General features: G+C 39.2%; 1 protein-coding gene across 1 annotated transcript in view; it reads right to left on the bottom strand.

The window, feature by feature from the left end:
- MYO7B (myosin VIIB) overlaps positions 1-17,794 on the bottom strand; it is a 191,006-nt gene that overhangs the window by 146,867 nt on the left and 26,345 nt on the right. Inside the window, exons 6-8 of the mRNA XM_006902807.1 lie at positions 14,058-14,200; positions 8,235-8,348; positions 6,341-6,494 (exon numbers count right to left, since the gene is read on the bottom strand). Of these exons, the coding sequence (XP_006902869.1) occupies positions 6,341-6,494; positions 8,235-8,348; positions 14,058-14,200 (411 nt within the window). The remainder of the gene's footprint in view (positions 1-6,340; positions 6,495-8,234; positions 8,349-14,057; positions 14,201-17,794) is intronic.

Raw genomic sequence — 17,794 nt, 5'->3', positions numbered from 1 at the left:
AATGATAATAATAATAATAATAGACTCTAAGAGCAGACCCAGCCAGCCCCACTTGGCTGCCTTTTGCTGCCACATGGGTCTTAGCAGTCTCTACTCTGACCACCAGGTACAGGCCACCCTATGTGGGCCCAGTAGACCATGGTCCAAATAGGATCCCCCCCAGGACCCTGCCTGCCTCCTGTGGGATTCTGCCTCCCATTGAGGCCCCATTACCTCACCAGACTCTATTGCTGACTCTATTCTGCCTCACTAGAATTACAGATCACAGCTGGACAGAGGGAAGCATCCCATCTCCCTGTTGCCCCTGGACTGCCAGAGGAAAAGATTGCTGCCAGAATGGGGAAATGAATCACTCAACTGAAACCTTTGATTTCTTCTTGCACAGAACTGTAGAAGAATGGGTCTGCAACTGCTAGGACAGCTACACTAAGTAGGGGACCTTATTACTCTATTGTTGATAATTGTTTTGAAGATTGTTGTTGGGAATCTGAGTGAATAGGAACTACAATAACTTATATCTTATTCACTGCATGTGTGGTAGCTACGTCCATTGCCTAAATGAAAGCAAAATATCTCACTAAAAACCCCAAAACCAAAACAAGAAACCTCACTGACAGATCTGGTACAAAATTTAAAATTGGCAACATTATCAACAGTATCATATAGATGAGGAACTGACAGCTAAATAAATAGACATACCAGAAGCTACCTCACACATACCAAGAAGAACCCCACATAATATCAAGGAAATAGCAGTCAGGTTCAAATGTTATGAAAAAACAGAACAAGCTTTCTCCTAAAAAAGCATGACAGGTCATGGACCTAAGGAATATCCCAGAGACAGGAAGGCAAAATAAATACACTGATGCAGAGTTCCAAAGATTGATATTGAAGTAATTACAAATGATCTGAAACATGTGTAAAGTACAAGAATTTTTAAAAAATCATCACAAGTCAGAAGGGGTACAAACAATACAATATTGGATACCATAGAAAAGCATGAAAATACAGTCTGGAACGATAAGACTGATATTACAGAAATTTTCAACATGTTGAGGGACAGAACAGGATAGAATAGATGGAACAGAGAGTTAGTGAGATAGAAGACAAGGCCCACAGTGAGAACCTCCTAGAAGAAAAAACAGATAAACTGGAAGGAAAATAAAAAAACAAACATACCAAATCAACGTAAGAATCATTGGGAAGGACATCCAATGAAACAACATAAGCATGATTGGAATTACAGAACAGGATGGGTAAAAAAAAGCAATGAGAGAATTATGCAAGAGACACTAGAAGAAAACTTTCAAGGTATCTTGAAAAATAAGGAAATACACATTAAAGAAATGCTGAAAACTCCAAACAGATTATACCCAAAAAGAAAAACATCAAGACATAGCATAGTAAATCTTGTTAAAATCAAAGACAAGAATAGAATACTAAAAATAGCTAAAGAAAAACAAAGAATCACATACTGATTAAGCTCTGAGTTCTCAGTAGGGGACCCTGTGAGCAAAAAGACAATGGGATAGCATATACAAAAGGTTGAAAGAAAAGAATTCCTAGCCAAAAATCCTGTACCTGGGGAAAATGTCCTTCAAATATGAAGGAGATTAGGTTATTTTCAGAAAAGTAGAAGCTCAAGAAATTAGTGGAAAAGAAAAAGATCAAATCTACAAGAAATACTTAAGGAAGTCCTCCACACAGAGGTAGTGAAGAAAAGTGGATGGATCAAAGTGGCCAGCAATAACAAGAAAAGGATCTCAACAAAATGGCAGTAACAAAGCATCACACAGAATGTGAATGGCTTAAATGCACCAATTAAGAGAAAAAGAGTAGCAGATTGGCTAAAAAAGCAAAGCCCACCCACTTCCTAAACAACATGCCTCTGAAAACTCTATGAACTTTGATAAATGTCAATAGTTCTAGAAAGGCTTAAGGCCTTTTGTTCATAGGGTTGCTATAAGTCATGTTCGACTTGATGACAATCAACAACATAAGAGACAGATCTATGAAATGACTAAAATTCAAAAGATGGGAAAAAATTATCTCAAGCAAATGGCATCCATAAAAGAGGCAGGAGTGGCAATTTTAGTCTCTAATAAAATAGACTTCAGGGTGAAAACCAGCATACAAGACAAAGGAGGACACTATGTATTGCTTAAAGGTAAAACAGAACAAGAGGACATAACCTTAGTTAATATCTACACACCAAATGATACGCCCATCCACATGATACATCAAATGTTAGTAGACTTGAAGAAATAAATAGACTACAACATCACAGTAGTAGAAGGAGACTTCAACAAACCACTGTCACTGTCAACTCCAAAGTTGAACAAGGACCCAGAAGAACTAAATGATACAATTAGCCAACTGTATATCTTAGACACACTCAGAGTACTTCATCCAACAAAACTCAATTTACTTTCTTCTTAAACACACATGGTACATTCTCTAGATTTAGCTATATATTTGGGCACAAAGCAAGCCTCAAAAAATTAAAAAGCATAGAAATAACACATAGTATCTTCTCAGACTGCAATGCCTTAAAACACAAAATTAACAATAAGAAGACAAAGATTAAAAACCTACCCACGTGGAAACAAATACTACCTTGTTTGATCACTACTAGGTTATAGAAGAAATAAAAAATGGTGAAAAAAGTTCCTTGAGTGAAAAGGAAACCCACAGGCTGGGGAAAAAAATATTTGGTAATGAGACTAAGGTGCGCCAGATCCAGGCCATGGTCTTTACAATTACTTGTCATACATCAGAGAGCTGGACAATGACTACGGATGACAGAAGAAGAACTAATGCCTTTGAGTTGTGGTCCTGGAGAAGAGTCTTGAACATACCATGAACCACCAAGAAAACAGGTCTGTTTTGTAGAGGATAAAACCAAGTTTCTCCTTGGCATCTAGGATTTTGAAGCTCCATCTCACATAGTTTGGGCATGTGGTCAGGAGGGACCAGTTCTTGGAGAAGAACATCACTCTTGGAAGAGTGGAGGGGCAGTGCAGAAGATGAAGATCCTGGATGAGATTGATTGTTATAATAACTAGGGAATTTGGGGTAAGTGTGTTGGAGTCAGTGAGACTGGCTCAGGACAGGACAGGCTTCAGCGATGTTGTACATAGGGTTGCTATGAGTCACAAGGCTACTTGACAGCACATAACAACAACAACAACAACAACATGTCTAATAAAGGACAAATATTTAAAATTTAGAGAATACTTTAGCACTTCAAGAAGAAAAAGGTAAGTAACCCAATTGCAAATGTGTACATTTCACCAAACAAGACATTCTGATGGCAAACAACAAATGAAGAAATGTTCAAAATCCATAGCTCTTAGAGAGATGCAAATCAAAACAACAATGAAATATAATCTTACTCCAACAACAACAGCAAATTTCAACAGGCTAGCAAACGACAAATGCTAGTGAGGTTGTGGAGAGTTTGTAATGCTTATTCACTGCTGGTGAGAGCATAAAATGGTGCAACCACTATGAAAGATATGGCGCTTTCTCAAAACATTGGAAATAGAAATACCATTTGACCCAGCAATTCCACAACTAAGAAACCAGAGCTGCCAGCCAAACACACACACACATAATATATATGTGTATTGTTGTTGTTGTTAAGTGCCATCGGGTCACAGGCAACTCATAGTGACCCTATGAATGAAGTCCTGGACACTTCCTGTATAATTTTATTCCTTTCTCCAGGTTCTTAGGGTTTCCAGAGGCAAGCTATTGTAGAAGTGGAAGCTTCCAAGCTTGTTTTAATCCAGGAGCTTCACCAAACACTGTACACCATGGGTAACAGTATTCAGCTTCACAGCAACCACGAGTTACTTCTGTACAGCTAGTGGACATACCAGGGTTACACGACCTAGAAGAATGTTTCACCAAAAACAATTAAAGGCAGGCCTGAGGACCGCTGAGTAGAATCATCCACCTTTGGCTTGGGAGCATGGCTAGTCCGCTAGGCCGATTACGCTTGCTCTCTCTCTCTCTTCTTCCTTCTCTCCCTCCCTCTCCCTCCGTGTCTGTCTGTCTGTCTCTGCTGTTGGTGGTGGTACTGTTGTTAAGTGCCGGCCCCACTCTTAATTACCCTTACTCTAGGGGTCAAGGCTGCCCACCGGCCTTTGAAGGCCAAAAAGGACAGTAACACACAGTGCAAAAGACCCCAGAAACTTCCCTTGCCTGACTGCCACCAAGAGGAGCCGCCATGGAAATGCCAGCCATCCCACCCGCTCAGCCAGCTGGCTTCCAGAGTGGGGAGATACTCCGTTTCCCAAGCCTTGTGAGGGATTATACATATATGTATGTATATATATGGAGACTAAGGTGCGCCTGATCCCGGCTATAGTCTTTGCAATTACGTGCTATGCATCAGAGAGTTGGACAGTGAATAGGGTTGATAGAAAGATAATTGATGCCTTTGAGCTGTGGTGCTGGAGAAGAGTTTTGAATATACCATGGACTGCTAGGAGAGCAAACAGGTTTGTCCTGGAAAGGGTGAAGCTGGAAGGCTCTTTGGAGTCAAGGATTCTGAAGCTTCGTCTGACATATTTTGGGCACGTTGCAAGGAAGGACTGGTCCTTGGAGAGGGACATCACGTTTGGCAGAGTGGAGGGGCGGCAAAGGAGAGAAAGACCTTCGATGAGATGGATCGATTCTGTGACTGGAGTGGTGGGAGTAAGTGCGTTTGAGATGGCTAGGTTGGCACAGGATAGAAGAGCGTTTAGAGCTCTTGTACATAGGGTCGCTATGAGTCGCAAACGATTCGATGGCACATAACAACAACAACATCTATGTATACATACATATATGTATATACGTGTATATACGTATGTATGCATATATGTATATATGTGTATATGTATATACATAATACATATATATACACCCCCATGTTTATTGCTGCATTATTCACAATAGCAAAGAGACAGAAACAACTCAAGTGCCCATCAACAAATGAATGGATAGAAAAAGATGGTATATTCACACAATGAAATACTACACAGCACTAAAAAACAAGGTACTCACAAAATATTGTACAACATAGGTGACCCTGAAGCACATTATGCTGAGCGAAATATCTCAGTCATGAAAGGACAGATACCGCATAACACTGTTTTTATAAAACAGCACATAAATTGGAACTATACAGAGATTAGCATGGGTCCTGCACAAGGATGACACACAAATTCATGAAGTGTTCCATATTTTTTAAAATTAAAACAAACAAACAAAACTGGAACTGACATGGGGAGAAACTAAGAAAAGAGGGGAGAAATAATGAACACTGCATTGGAACACATGAAGGAAAGATTGTTTAAAGCGAATATATGATTAAACATTGTTTGTATGACAACAGTCCAGAATAAGAGGTGCATAGCAAAGTGGACTAGGGGAAGGGTGGGTAGGAGAGAGGAAATGATGCAACAATGAATAAATATTTTTTTCCAAAAGAGTGAACTCAGTGGGGTATAGGGTGGAAACTGTGCAATAAAGAGTGAATGAAAATCCAACTTTTCTGTAAACTTTTGTTAAACTTACAATTGGAAAAAAGTAACAAAAAAGTTCCTTGAAATAAATAAGAATATAATGTATAAAAATCTCTGGGATGCAATAAATGCTGTACTTAGAGGCCAGTTGATAGCAATAAGCAAACACTTTAAAAAAGGAGTAAATGAAACTACTTAACATCTCCAGCAAATAGAAAAAGAACAATAAGATAAACTACAGCTTCTAGAAGAAAGGAAATTATGAAGGGCTGAAATCAATGGGATAGAAAACAGAAAAACAATGAAACCATCAATAAGACCAAGGGATGTTTCGGTGTGGTTCTCTTTTTTTAAAAAAAAAGGTTTTATTTTTATAAAAAAAAAAAGGGGTTTTAAAAAAAAAATTTTTTTTTTTTTTTTTTTTTTTTTTTTTTTCAATTTCCGCCCCCCCCCCCCCCCGCCCTGCCAGCCTTTCCCACACTGCAACTCTTGTTCTGGATTGTTGTCATAAATAATAGATTCGTTTCAGACAGTTCTTCCCCTCTTTTGATCTAATGCAATATTCATTACCTATCCACTCTTTCCCCATTCTTTCCTCAGTCCTCCATTTCTGTGCTTTTTTATGACAGTGGTGTTAGGCAGTATTTGTCCTTTTGAGACTGAGATATTTCAGTTCGTATAATGTCTTCCAGGCTCCTTCATGTTGTATAATATTTTATGAACATTAAAACATTAGTTTGAACCCTCAGAGACTTTCCTTTTCTCCTCCCTCAACCCTTTACTGGCCCTCCCCATGAGTTAGGTTTGGGTAGAAACAACATTACCCATAAACTCCACATTTCCCAGATGGAGAATTGCTGCCAGCAGCTTACTGAGGTCCCAATTCTCGGAGTCAGAGAACATAAGAATCTTCATGGCTGAGCGGATGTGAGCATAGTCCTTGGCATCACTGAAGCCTTCACAGGAGCTGCAGTTGCCCTGAGGAATGGGGCACAGCAGCTTATTGGGGGCTCCACATAGCCTCATTGCTTTAACAACAAACCAGCAACCTCCTTTCCTGTTCTCTTAATTCTTGTGCCAAATATAAAAGAGTGTCATTAGGGGCATTCTTTGCCCACATACCCTCTAATCTATCCAAGGTCAGTAAGACAGAGCTACTTCAAGGATTAGTTAAAACTTCTGAAAACACTCTTCATAGGCACTAGATGATCCTGAAGAGGTCATATCTAGATTTAAACTAAAAAGAACCCAAAACAAAACAGCAAACAAAACCCAAACAACTTTACAAGTACTTTTAAAGATGGGGTTCATGATTTCTTTTTTTTAAATTTTTTTTAAAAACTTTTGTTTTTTTTATTTTATTATTTTTGTGTGCGTGTACCGTCAAATCAGATCTGACTGGTACAGGAGGAGATTGTCCCTCCTTCCCCGGCAGAGCATCTGGTGGGGGGGTTCATTATTTCTTAGACAAGTCTGCTGGGTTCTGCTACCAGCACAGTGACCTCTACTGTACTTGAACCTCCTCAGCCCATGTTCTAAAGCCTTTCAAGGAAAAAAATTCCAGTGCAGGGGTAAGAGTACAGGAGCCTGAGGTCCAAAAGTAATTGTCACTGGACAATTGGACTTACTGAATGTACTACTTGTTGGAAATTCCCAAATGTGTGAGCCAAGGGAACCCTGCAGGGAAAGCATCATCTTATCTAAGATGTCAGGCTGAGACCATAGAAGATGGGCAGGTAATCCAGAAATAGAAATGTTCTCCTAGAGGGGAAGAACAAAGTAGAGACAGGGCAGTCTACTGAAGATAGTGTAGGCAAGGCTGCTGGGAAGGGGTATCTGGGATAACAGGGGCAGGCTGGATTGAGGCTGTGGTCAGAACTTGAGCAGGATATGTTGGCGGGTCAGATCACAGAGGTGCCTGGAAACAATGTCAAGGAGCTTAGACTTGTATGCCTTCTAAGCAATGGGGGACATCAATAATTTTAACTAGAGATGTGACACAGTCAACCTGGGGTCTTATAGAGATCTCTTTGGTTGCAGAGTGGGCTCACTGAATATTCTAGTTGTTGGAAATTTCCAAATATGTGAGCCAATGGAACCCTGCAGGGAAAGTATCAGGAAACTACTGCAGGGGTCTAGGCAAGAAATAATGACCTTGAGGTGGACACAGGGCAAGGACTGTGTAGGAAAAATATTTCAAGGGCAGAACCAATTTTTATTTATCTATAAAGCCTGAACCAAGTGGCTAATTCACTCTACATTGTCCTAGACAATGGGATACAGCCAGAAATAAGAATAAAGCCTCTTATTTCAAGGGGTTCAGGCTTCAGGATCCATTTGGGGTTAGGTGATCAGATGTGAAGTCAAGGAAAGGTGGAATGCAGGTGACTTCCTGATGACACACAGGAGTGACTCAGTATTTTGCCTGGAAAGACCAAAAGAAGATTGTATTTGTGGGAAAAGAGAATGCGTTCAGTTTAGGGAGTTGGAGTAATATTCAGAAATAGGAAAGAAGGAATACCTTGATAAGCATAAGTTTCTGTAAATTGATATCAGTGACGGAGGGGTGGAGTGAGAACCTAAGGATCTGAAGAGAGTGGTTAGAGAAACATTTTTTGTCAGTTGAGTAGAACTGGCCTTTCTTCTGAGACCTGGTTGTCTTTCTGTTTTCCACTGAGAAGACAAGTAGAAGGGCATCATGGACAGGGAAGTTCTCACCATGGTCAGGTAGTGGTACTCAGAAGGCATTCCCAGGCACAGTAGCTTCTTCTCCTCAGCACTCATTCCCATCAGCATGTAGTAGAAGATATGGTAGTTCCGCTCCTTCTGGGACTGGAGGGAGGTGTCCAAAGAGATGATTATTAGCAATTCAAGGCTATGAAGCCTTAGTTCTGCCCCCTCAGCTCCTGGCCTAACAACAAGGTCTTTTGAGCTGTACCCTGGTTCTAACATTGGCCCAGGGAGAGGTTGGTTACGGCCCTTCTTGTGGGCTTCAAAGGCTGGTTTATCCTAACAACTAAGAACCAATATCCATCTTTCCTTGTAGATTCATCCCAGGTTGCTCACAGCCTGGAAGTCTTTGCTTTCAGTAACAAGAGAGTTAACGATGGCAGGATTCAAGTCAGAATCTTCTGATTCAGAATCCCATGCTTTTCAAGTCTGCCACAGACTTTCCTATTTTCTCTAATAATTCACTAGACGAACCTCACAGAGTTACCTAAGTTTCTGTTTTTAAAACACTTAAAATTAGTAAACAACATTTATTAATTCATTAACATTATAAAAAATCTCAAACAATTCCAATATATAGTATTAAAAGATGAGCCTTTCCCTTCAATCTGTTTCTCTCACTCTCCTCTCCTCCCAGCCTCTGACTCATAGTAACCCATGCACAACAGGATCAGACTGTTGTATTTTGTAGGGTTTTCATGGGCTAATTTTTTTGAAACAGATTGCCTGGCCCTTCTTCCTAGTCTATCTTACTCTGGAAGTTCCACTCAAACATGCTCAGTATCATAGCAACATGCAGGCATCCCTGATAAATAGGTGGTATATATGCATATAAAGACTGTTGACTGGGAATCAAACTCTAACATGGAAAGCAAGAATTCTACTACTGAATGCCAATACCTCTTATATTCTTCACTATAAATGCACCGTAATGTTTAATTACTCTGTAGATGAGAGTTCTGGTGACTTAGTTGCACTGCTAACTCAAAGGCACATGGTTTGACTCCACCAGCTACAAAAGAAGTATGGGCAATCACCTCCTGTGTAAATTTACTGCCTCTGAAAACCCACTTGAGGGTCACTTATGAGTCAGTTCAAATTCGGTAGTACACAACAACAAATGATCATGAATAGGACATATTTCTAACCAGTTTGTTAATTTCCCGTTAATTATAAGAGTTCATGGGTTCAAGTTCGTGGTCAGTAAATGATTGGTCGTTAAAATCTACTGAGCAGTACTATGGAAGAGAGACCTAGTAGTCTGCTTCCATAAAATCATAGCCAAATCCTTCATGTACTGCTGGTGAGATTGTAAGATGGTACAGCCACTCTGGAAGGCAATTTGACATTTCCTCAAAAAGCTGAACACAGAAATCTCATATGACTCAACTATTCCACTGCTTGAAATTATGCCCCAAGAAAATGAGAAGTGAGGTACAAACAGAGATTTGTACACCAATGTTCATAGCAGCTTTATTCACCATTGCAAGAACATGGAAACCAGCCCAAATGTCTAACCACAATCGATTGAATTAAGAAATTGTGGTACATTCACACAGTGCAGCACTCAGGAGCAATGATTTTGAAAGTTAGTACATAACTTGGGAGGGATTAGAGAGCATTATGCTGAGGGAACTAAGTCAGTCCTATAAGGATAAATATTGTATGAGACCATTATTGTAGAAACAGAAAGATTACTAGTAAAACATGTATGAGGCTTCAAATGGGGCGAAGGTGGGAAAAGAAAGGAAAGGATGAATGGGGGGAAATCATAGAGTTGCACAATTTGAGGGGGGGTGAAAAAGGGGTGAATAAAGAAAATAGGAAAAATCCAGCAGGGGTCTGGAGAGACTGGGTAATGATGAGCATAGTTCAATGGTGATTAATTTTTTTATTAAATTTTATTAATTTTAATGAACATTTACAGAGATTTGGGGTTTTTATTCATTCATTGTTGCACTATTTTCTCTACCCTGCTCCCCAGTTTGTTGTTCTTTTTTATCCCCCCCCCGAAAGTCTGTTTTAATTGTCCATTTGCCACAGTGCTTGTCAAAGCCAGTTCTGATTAATCTCCTTTGTCAGTGTGTGCTTTGCCGTTCCCTATCACTCCTCCCTGAGAGAGGGTGATTAATTTTATAAAACATAATGAATGAGAATGATTGTGTGAAACACAATGTTAATGAAGGATAGTGTGAAACACAATGTACACAACTTTGTAAGCAAACCAATATAAAATAAAAAAATTTAAAAAATAAAAAATCATGGCCATGAAAACTCTGTGGAACTGAATTCTGTTTCAATACATGGGTCATACAATAGAGTAAATTTCTATGTGATACCTATGAATTCATGAACTACTGTGTGAATTCTATGAATTCATGAAGTACTTTGTAAACACTGCAAGCTTCTAGAAATGGTAGAACTCAAAGTCAGGTGTTAGTATTGTGTGTCATCAAGTTGAGTATCACTAATTGTGACCCTGTGAACAACTGATCTGAACCGTGTTCTATCCTGTGCCATCCTCATTGTCTTTTTTTTTAATAATAAAGTATATGTGGAATTTATTAAATACCATTTATTATTAAACTTGAACTTGAAAATATAACCCATCAGCATTTATCAATTCTCTTATATTGTCTAATGTGTTCAGAATAGAAAATACAGTTAACCTTACACAGGATTTTGAAGCCCCTCCTAACTTTGGGCATGTGGCCAGAAGAGACATCATGCTCAGAAGGGTGCACAGACAGTGCAGGAGGGGAAGACCCTAGATGAGATGGATTGATACAGTGTCTGGGGTAATGGGGGTTGATGTGTTGGAATTAGTGAGACTGACTCAGGACAGTGAAAAGGGTTCAGAGCTGTTATACAGGGTCGCTATACATCACAGGAGACTCAACAGCATATAACAGCAATAACATACTATATTGATTGCTTTTTATTTAAGCCTCTTGTTTAGAGCCAACAAGACCTTGGGGAAGGCCTTTGTATTTTAAAAAATTGATTCTTATTATATTTTGGAGGAACATTCTTCTTAGTGGTACAGCACTCTTCTGTCAAAATGCTGTCCTGAGGTAAATTGGGGTTGCTGTGATGCTGAACCTTGCAAATGCCATAATGGTTACACATGGTAGACAGTGTTTGGTGGAGCTCCTAGTTTAAGACTTTTTAAGACCAATTTAGAAGCAGGAGTGGCATCCACTTCCTAAACAACATGGCTTCAGAAACTCTATGAACTTTGATAAATGTCACTATAGAAAGGCTTCAGGACTTTTGTTCATAGAATTACTATGAGTCATTCTCAACTTGAACACATCAACAACAAATTTACATACATGTTTGTAGTCTTTTAAATTAATATAGGTGTTTAATTGTAAAAGAAATTTATATTTTACTTTCTTAAAAGTATGGCTTCAGTGAAGTTCTTGTTCATTGTGTTAAACTTAATTTGAGTTATTTTCATATAAACAGCAAACTTTCCATAAATTCATGAAGGGCAAAGGCATGTGATTTGCACCTTCATCATCTTTGATATAGTTGAGATCATTGCTATAGTCATTATCAGTCTATTTTATTATGTCTCCCTTTCTTTCACTGACCTTCCATCTTTCCAAAGAATAGCTTCTCTTAACAGCATGCCCAAAATAATGTGCGATGAAGCCTCACCATTTTTGCCTCCAAGGAGAACACTGTCTGCACCTTCTCTAAGACACACCTATTTATAATTTTGTCAGTCCAAACTCAAAGGCGTCAGTTCTCTTTATGTCATCCTTATTCACTATCCAACTCTCAAGATACATAATAAATGATGAAAAAGATAATGGCTTCAATCAGGTGAACCTTAGTCTTAAAACTGACATCACTGTTCCTCAATACTTTGGAGAGGTCTCTGACAGCAAACTTTCCCAATGCAATACATCTTTTCATATTTTGCCTGCTGGTGTCAATGGTATTGATTGTGGATCCATTAAGTCATTAACAATTTCAATCTTTTCTTAGTCTGTCTGCTATTTGCCTGATGATGACAAATTTTGTCCTCTTGATATTGAGATGTAGTCTATAATGACGATTGTAGTCTGATTTTCTGCAGCAAGCATTCCAAGTCCTCACTTTCAGCAAGCAAGGCAGGTTGTTTATGAATCTTCCTTTGATCCTGAAGCCGCATTCTTCTTCATACAGTCCAGATTCTTGAATTATTTGTTCTTCATACAGACTGCATAGTTATGGATAAAGGATGCACATCTTTCTTGATTTTAAACCATGCAGTGTTGTCTTGCTGTTTGTACAACAGCTTCTTGGTCTAGGTATAGGTTTTGTGTGTGCATGATTAAATGTTCTGAGAGTCACATTCTTCTCAATGTTAAACATAGTTTGTTATGGTCCACACAGTCAAATGCCTTTGAATAGTCAATAAAACACAAATAGATATCCTTCTGGTATTCTCGGATTTCTGCCAAGATCCATCTGAAATCAGCAATGATATCTCTGGTGCCATGGCCTCTTCTAAATCTTTCATGAACTTCTGGATCCAGCTGGATTTTTTTGGATAATTTTCAGCAATATTTTGCTTGCATGCAATATAGTGATACTGTTTGATAATTTCTGTGTTCTGTCAGGTCACCTTTCTTGGGAATGGGAAGAGACACTTATTATATCTCTATGACCCTATGAGTCACAAGTGACTCCATGTCACATAACAACAACACCAACACTACCCCAGGGAAGCCACTTGATAGATCTAGACATATTTCTTAATTTAGAAAATGGAAATAATAACAATACAACAGAACCCACAAGCTTTGGTGCTTCTCATTGTTATGAAGATCAAATAAGACAGCACAGGAATAATGCCTGGCAACGGGCACCCAGTGTCTCTAATATGAACTTCTTTTTCTAGATTTTGATAGTGCCGTGATTTTTGTCCATCCTCACATACACAGAGCCCCAACACTTCTATTGGTATCCCTTCCCCTTTAAGGGAATTTCTGTATGTGTGTAGAAACTATTCCACTATACAATAACAAATTGTATTTCTTTACAAATGTCTCTTTGATGTTGAAGCCATATTTTGGGTTCCCTGCCATACCTGATTTGTGGGGCTAAAATAAAATGAAAATAGATGTTTCTTGTTAAAAATTATTAAGAATTTCAAGACAGCAACAGATTAAGCCCAGCAAATATAGGATACCTAGGCAACAGCACAGATAATAGCCTTAGAGGTGATCTGATTCCGTTGCACCTTATTCTTAACTACAGGGCCTTCAGAACATTGTTACTTAATTCTAACTCCACAAAAAGACTGAATGAGATTTGTGCCAGAAATACAAAGTTGGTTTAACATCCTCAAATAATTTAATAGAACATATTAATAGAATGAAAGCTAACCTGATGGGACATAGCCCTCCTTCAAATTGAGATTAATACAGGATTAAATACAAATTTAGTAGAGGTGAGGAATAGCAAGTATTAAAGAATGTCCAAAAAAATTATATTCAGAAAACTTCAAAAGAAATAAAATCCTATCATTAGTTTTCCTGGAATTCTAGTGGTGGTGGTGGTGGCGGTGGAATCATTTTTTTATTATCCAATTCAAGAGGTCTTTGGTACCTATCAGATTAAAGCTGGAGCTCTACAATGCATTACTAATTCCTATAGGATTTTGGAGATACTAGTGGGGAGAAGGATAGGCAGTGCCCTTCAAGCCTCTGACAACAGTACTGCCCCTCCAGAAGCAAGAGAAACTCTTCCTGGACAGTAAAGCTTCAAAGTAGGCCTCAGATATAGGTCCCTTACCACATGCAGAGAACTTACCTGATGGCAGACCCGGGACTTTTCCAGAAGAAATTGTTCAATCTGTGCACCTTCAATCACCCCACTAGAGCTGAAGTAGATGTCAATGTACTTTCCAAAGCGACTTGAATTGTCATTTCGAACTGTCTTAGCATTTCCAAAGGCTGTTGGGGAGTTGACAATACACATAATGAGGAGAAAATTTGTTTTTGGCAGGGCAAATTGGAAATATTTCTCAAAGAAGGAGAAAACACACCAGAATTTAAAGATGAATAGGGTTTCAGCAAACAGCTACAACAACTGAGGACATGTTGTGAGGAAGAGAAATCTACAGATGTAGATTTACATCCACATTTAGATTTACATATACAGCTGAAGCATAGGCAACAGGAGGAAAATAATGGAAGATAGAAATAATGAGTTCAATTTTTTAGCAAGAAATTGAAGGGGTTTGGAGGCTAGGAGGAGGAAGTTAAAAAAGGAGAAGCTTAGAGTTAAAATCCCTGAGACAATGATTACTATATGTGTCAGAAGGTGGTAATAAACTTTAGAAATTACAATCAGACAGAACACTGCTTAGTCCAAAGAAAAATAAACCAGGAAGGTCTAGCTTTAAAAAAGATCTGTTGTTGTTGTTGTTATGTGTCGTCAAGTCGTTTGCGACTCATAGCGACCCTATGTACAACAGCCCTAAACCGTGCTCTATCCTGTGCCAATCTCATTGCCTCTGACACACCCATCCCGATTACCCCAGTCACTGAATCAATCCACCTCATAGAGGGTCTTCCCCTCCTGTGCTGTCCCTCTACTTTACCCAGCATGATGTCCCTCTCTAAAGACCTGTCTGTCCCTACAACGTGTCCAAATTATGTCAGATGAAGCTCCAGAACCCTTGCCTCCAAGGAGCAGCCTGGTTTAACCCTCTCTAGGATGAATCTGTTTGTTTTCTTGGCAGTCCATGGTACATTCAATACTCTTCTCCAGCACCACAGCTCAAAGGCGTCAATTCTCCTTCTATCCTCCCTAGTCATTGTCCAACTCTCTGATGCATAACAAGTGATTGCAAAAACCATGGCTTGTATCAGGCAGACCTTAGTCTCCAGAGAGACACCGCAAGACATCTCTAGCTTTAAAATGATGAGTAGTGTCCATTGTTTGTTGTTGTTATGTGCCGTCGAGTTGCTTTTAACTCATAGTGACCTTATGTACAAGAGCCTTAAATCCTGCTCTATCCTGTGCCAACCTCACTGTCTCTGACACACTTACTTCCATTACCCCAGTCACTGAGTCGATCCATCTCATCAAGGTGTTTCTCTCTTGCGTTGTCCCTCCACCCTCTCAAACATGATGCCCCTCTCTAAGGACTGGTCCCTCCTCTCAACATGCCCAAAGAATGTCAGATGAAGCTTCAGAATCCTTGCCTCCAAGGAGCAGCCTGGTTTCATCATTTCTAGGACAAACCTGTTTGTTATCCTAGCAGTCCATGGTATATTTAATGCCCTTCTCTAGCACCACAGCTCAAAGGCATCAATTCTCTATCATCCCTCGTCACTGTTTAGCTCTCTGACGCATAGCATGCAACTGCAAAGACTATGGCCTGGATCAGGTGCACATTAGTCTCCAGCCTGACATCATTGCTCTTCAGTACTCTGGGGAGGTCCTTGACAGCAGACTTTCCCAATGCAATTAATCTCTTGATTTCCTGGCTGCTGGTACCAAGAGTGTTTACTGTGGAGCCTAGCAAACTAAAACTGTTAACTATCTAAATCTCTTCACCATCCATAATGATGCTGCCAATTGGCCCAGTGGAGAAATATTTGTTTTCTTGATGTTGAGCTTCAATCCATATTGAACCTTCGGTCCTTGACCTTCTGCAGCAAGTGCTTCAGGTCCTCCTTAATTTCAGCAAGTAGGGTTGTGTCATCTGCATAACGCAAGTTGTTGATGAATATTCCTCTGGTCCTGATGTTACATTCCTCCTCATACAGCCCAGTGTCCCAGATGATTTGCTCTGCATGCGGACTGAAAAGATATGGAGACAGAATATATCCCTGGCGGACACCCTTCCTGATTTTGAAGCATGCATTATCTCCTTGCTCTGTTCTGACGACTGCCTCTTGGTTCAATATAGGTATTGCATAAGCATGTCTGTTGATGTGTCACTCCAGTCATTTTTGGATAATTTTCAGCAGAATATTGCTTGCATGTGATACTAATGATATTGTTTGATAATTTCCACACTCTGTCAGGTCACAAGTGTCCATTAGGTACACTAATTATACCTAATGTATGAGGTTAGGACTCTGGCAGCTTGGTCTACAGAAATTTGCTATGCTAACCCCAAAGCAGCACCTCTATGGTGGTTCAAATTCAACAATGGAGCCATGGGAGAAAGATGATCAGTTCCATCTCATAAGACTTTTAACCTCCAAAAACTCCTTTAGAGGGTCAGCTATGAGTTGGTTCCAACTTGACCAGCAATGAGTCTGATTTTGAGTTTGCATAGAGTTAGAATACAAACTACATTCTTCATGTAAAATTCGTATCACTACTATTTTTTAATTTTTAAAAATGTATTTATTTTTATTTTATTATTATTTTTTGTGTGTGTACCATCAAAGTGGATCTGACTGGTACAGAAGGAGATCACCCCTCCTTCTCCAGCAGAGCATCTGGTGGATTCAAACTGTGCGCCTCTGGGATTGCAGTGCAGCTTCTTGCCACTAGGCCACCAGAGCTCCCTTCACTTGTCTTGAATAAATATGAGTTTGAAAACAAACAATTAGTCCATATGTTAGGTCATAAAATAAACTTCAATAAATTTAAAAGAATAAAATATATTCTCAAATCACAGCTATATGAAATAAAAAAAAATCAAATAATGGAAAATAATTTTAAAAACTCACAAATACCTTTTAGAGAAGAAGAACAAAGCTAGGGGGTCAGGGTGTGGCTCATACATCCCTATTTTAAAAATTATTACAAAGCCACATCAAGAAAAAAAAATTTGGTACCATCACAGCTATCTGTATAGACATTTCTTCACAAAAGACAAACAAAAGGTCAATAAGCACACAGAAAGATGCTTGACCCAATAAGTAATCAGGGAAATATAAATGCAAACCAAAAGACGATATCTGTGCAAAAGATGGAAACAACTCACATGTCCATTAACTGTGCATATCTATTTAATGGAATATTAATTTGTCACAAAAAGAAATGATATACTGATGAATGTACAACATGGAGAAACCTTGAAAACAGAATGCTAAATGAAAAAATTCAGTCACAATAGACTATATATTATATGATTCCACTAATATATGGTGTTCAAAATAAGAACATCTGTGTCATTGTTGTTGTTATGTGCCATCGAGTCATTTGCAACTCATGGTGACCCTATGTACAACAGCCCTAAACCCTGCTCTATCCTGTACCAATCGCACTGTCTCCAACACACCCATCCTGATTACCCCAGTCACTGAATCAATCCACCTCATAGAGGGTCTTCCCCTCCTGCGCTGTCCCTTCACCCTCCCAAGTATGATATCCCTTTACAAGGACCTGTCTCTCCTTACAACATGTCCAAAATGTGTCAGACGAAGCCCCAGAATCCTTGCCTCCAAGGAGCAGCCTGGTTTAACCCTCTCTAGGATGAATCTGTTTTCTTAGCAGTCCATGGTACACTCAATACTCTTCTCCAGCACCATAGCTCAAAGGCATCAATTCTCCTTCTATCCTCCCTAGTCATTGTCCAA

This window comes from Elephantulus edwardii, unplaced genomic scaffold, assembly GCF_000299155.1.
Source record: "Elephantulus edwardii isolate Elephantulus edwardi_28Jun2011 unplaced genomic scaffold, EleEdw1.0 scaffold00453, whole genome shotgun sequence".
NCBI classification, from domain to species: Eukaryota; Metazoa; Chordata; class Mammalia; order Macroscelidea; family Macroscelididae; genus Elephantulus; species Elephantulus edwardii.
Note: the sequence above shows the minus strand (reverse complement) of the source record. Positions and strands in the feature narration are given on the sequence as shown.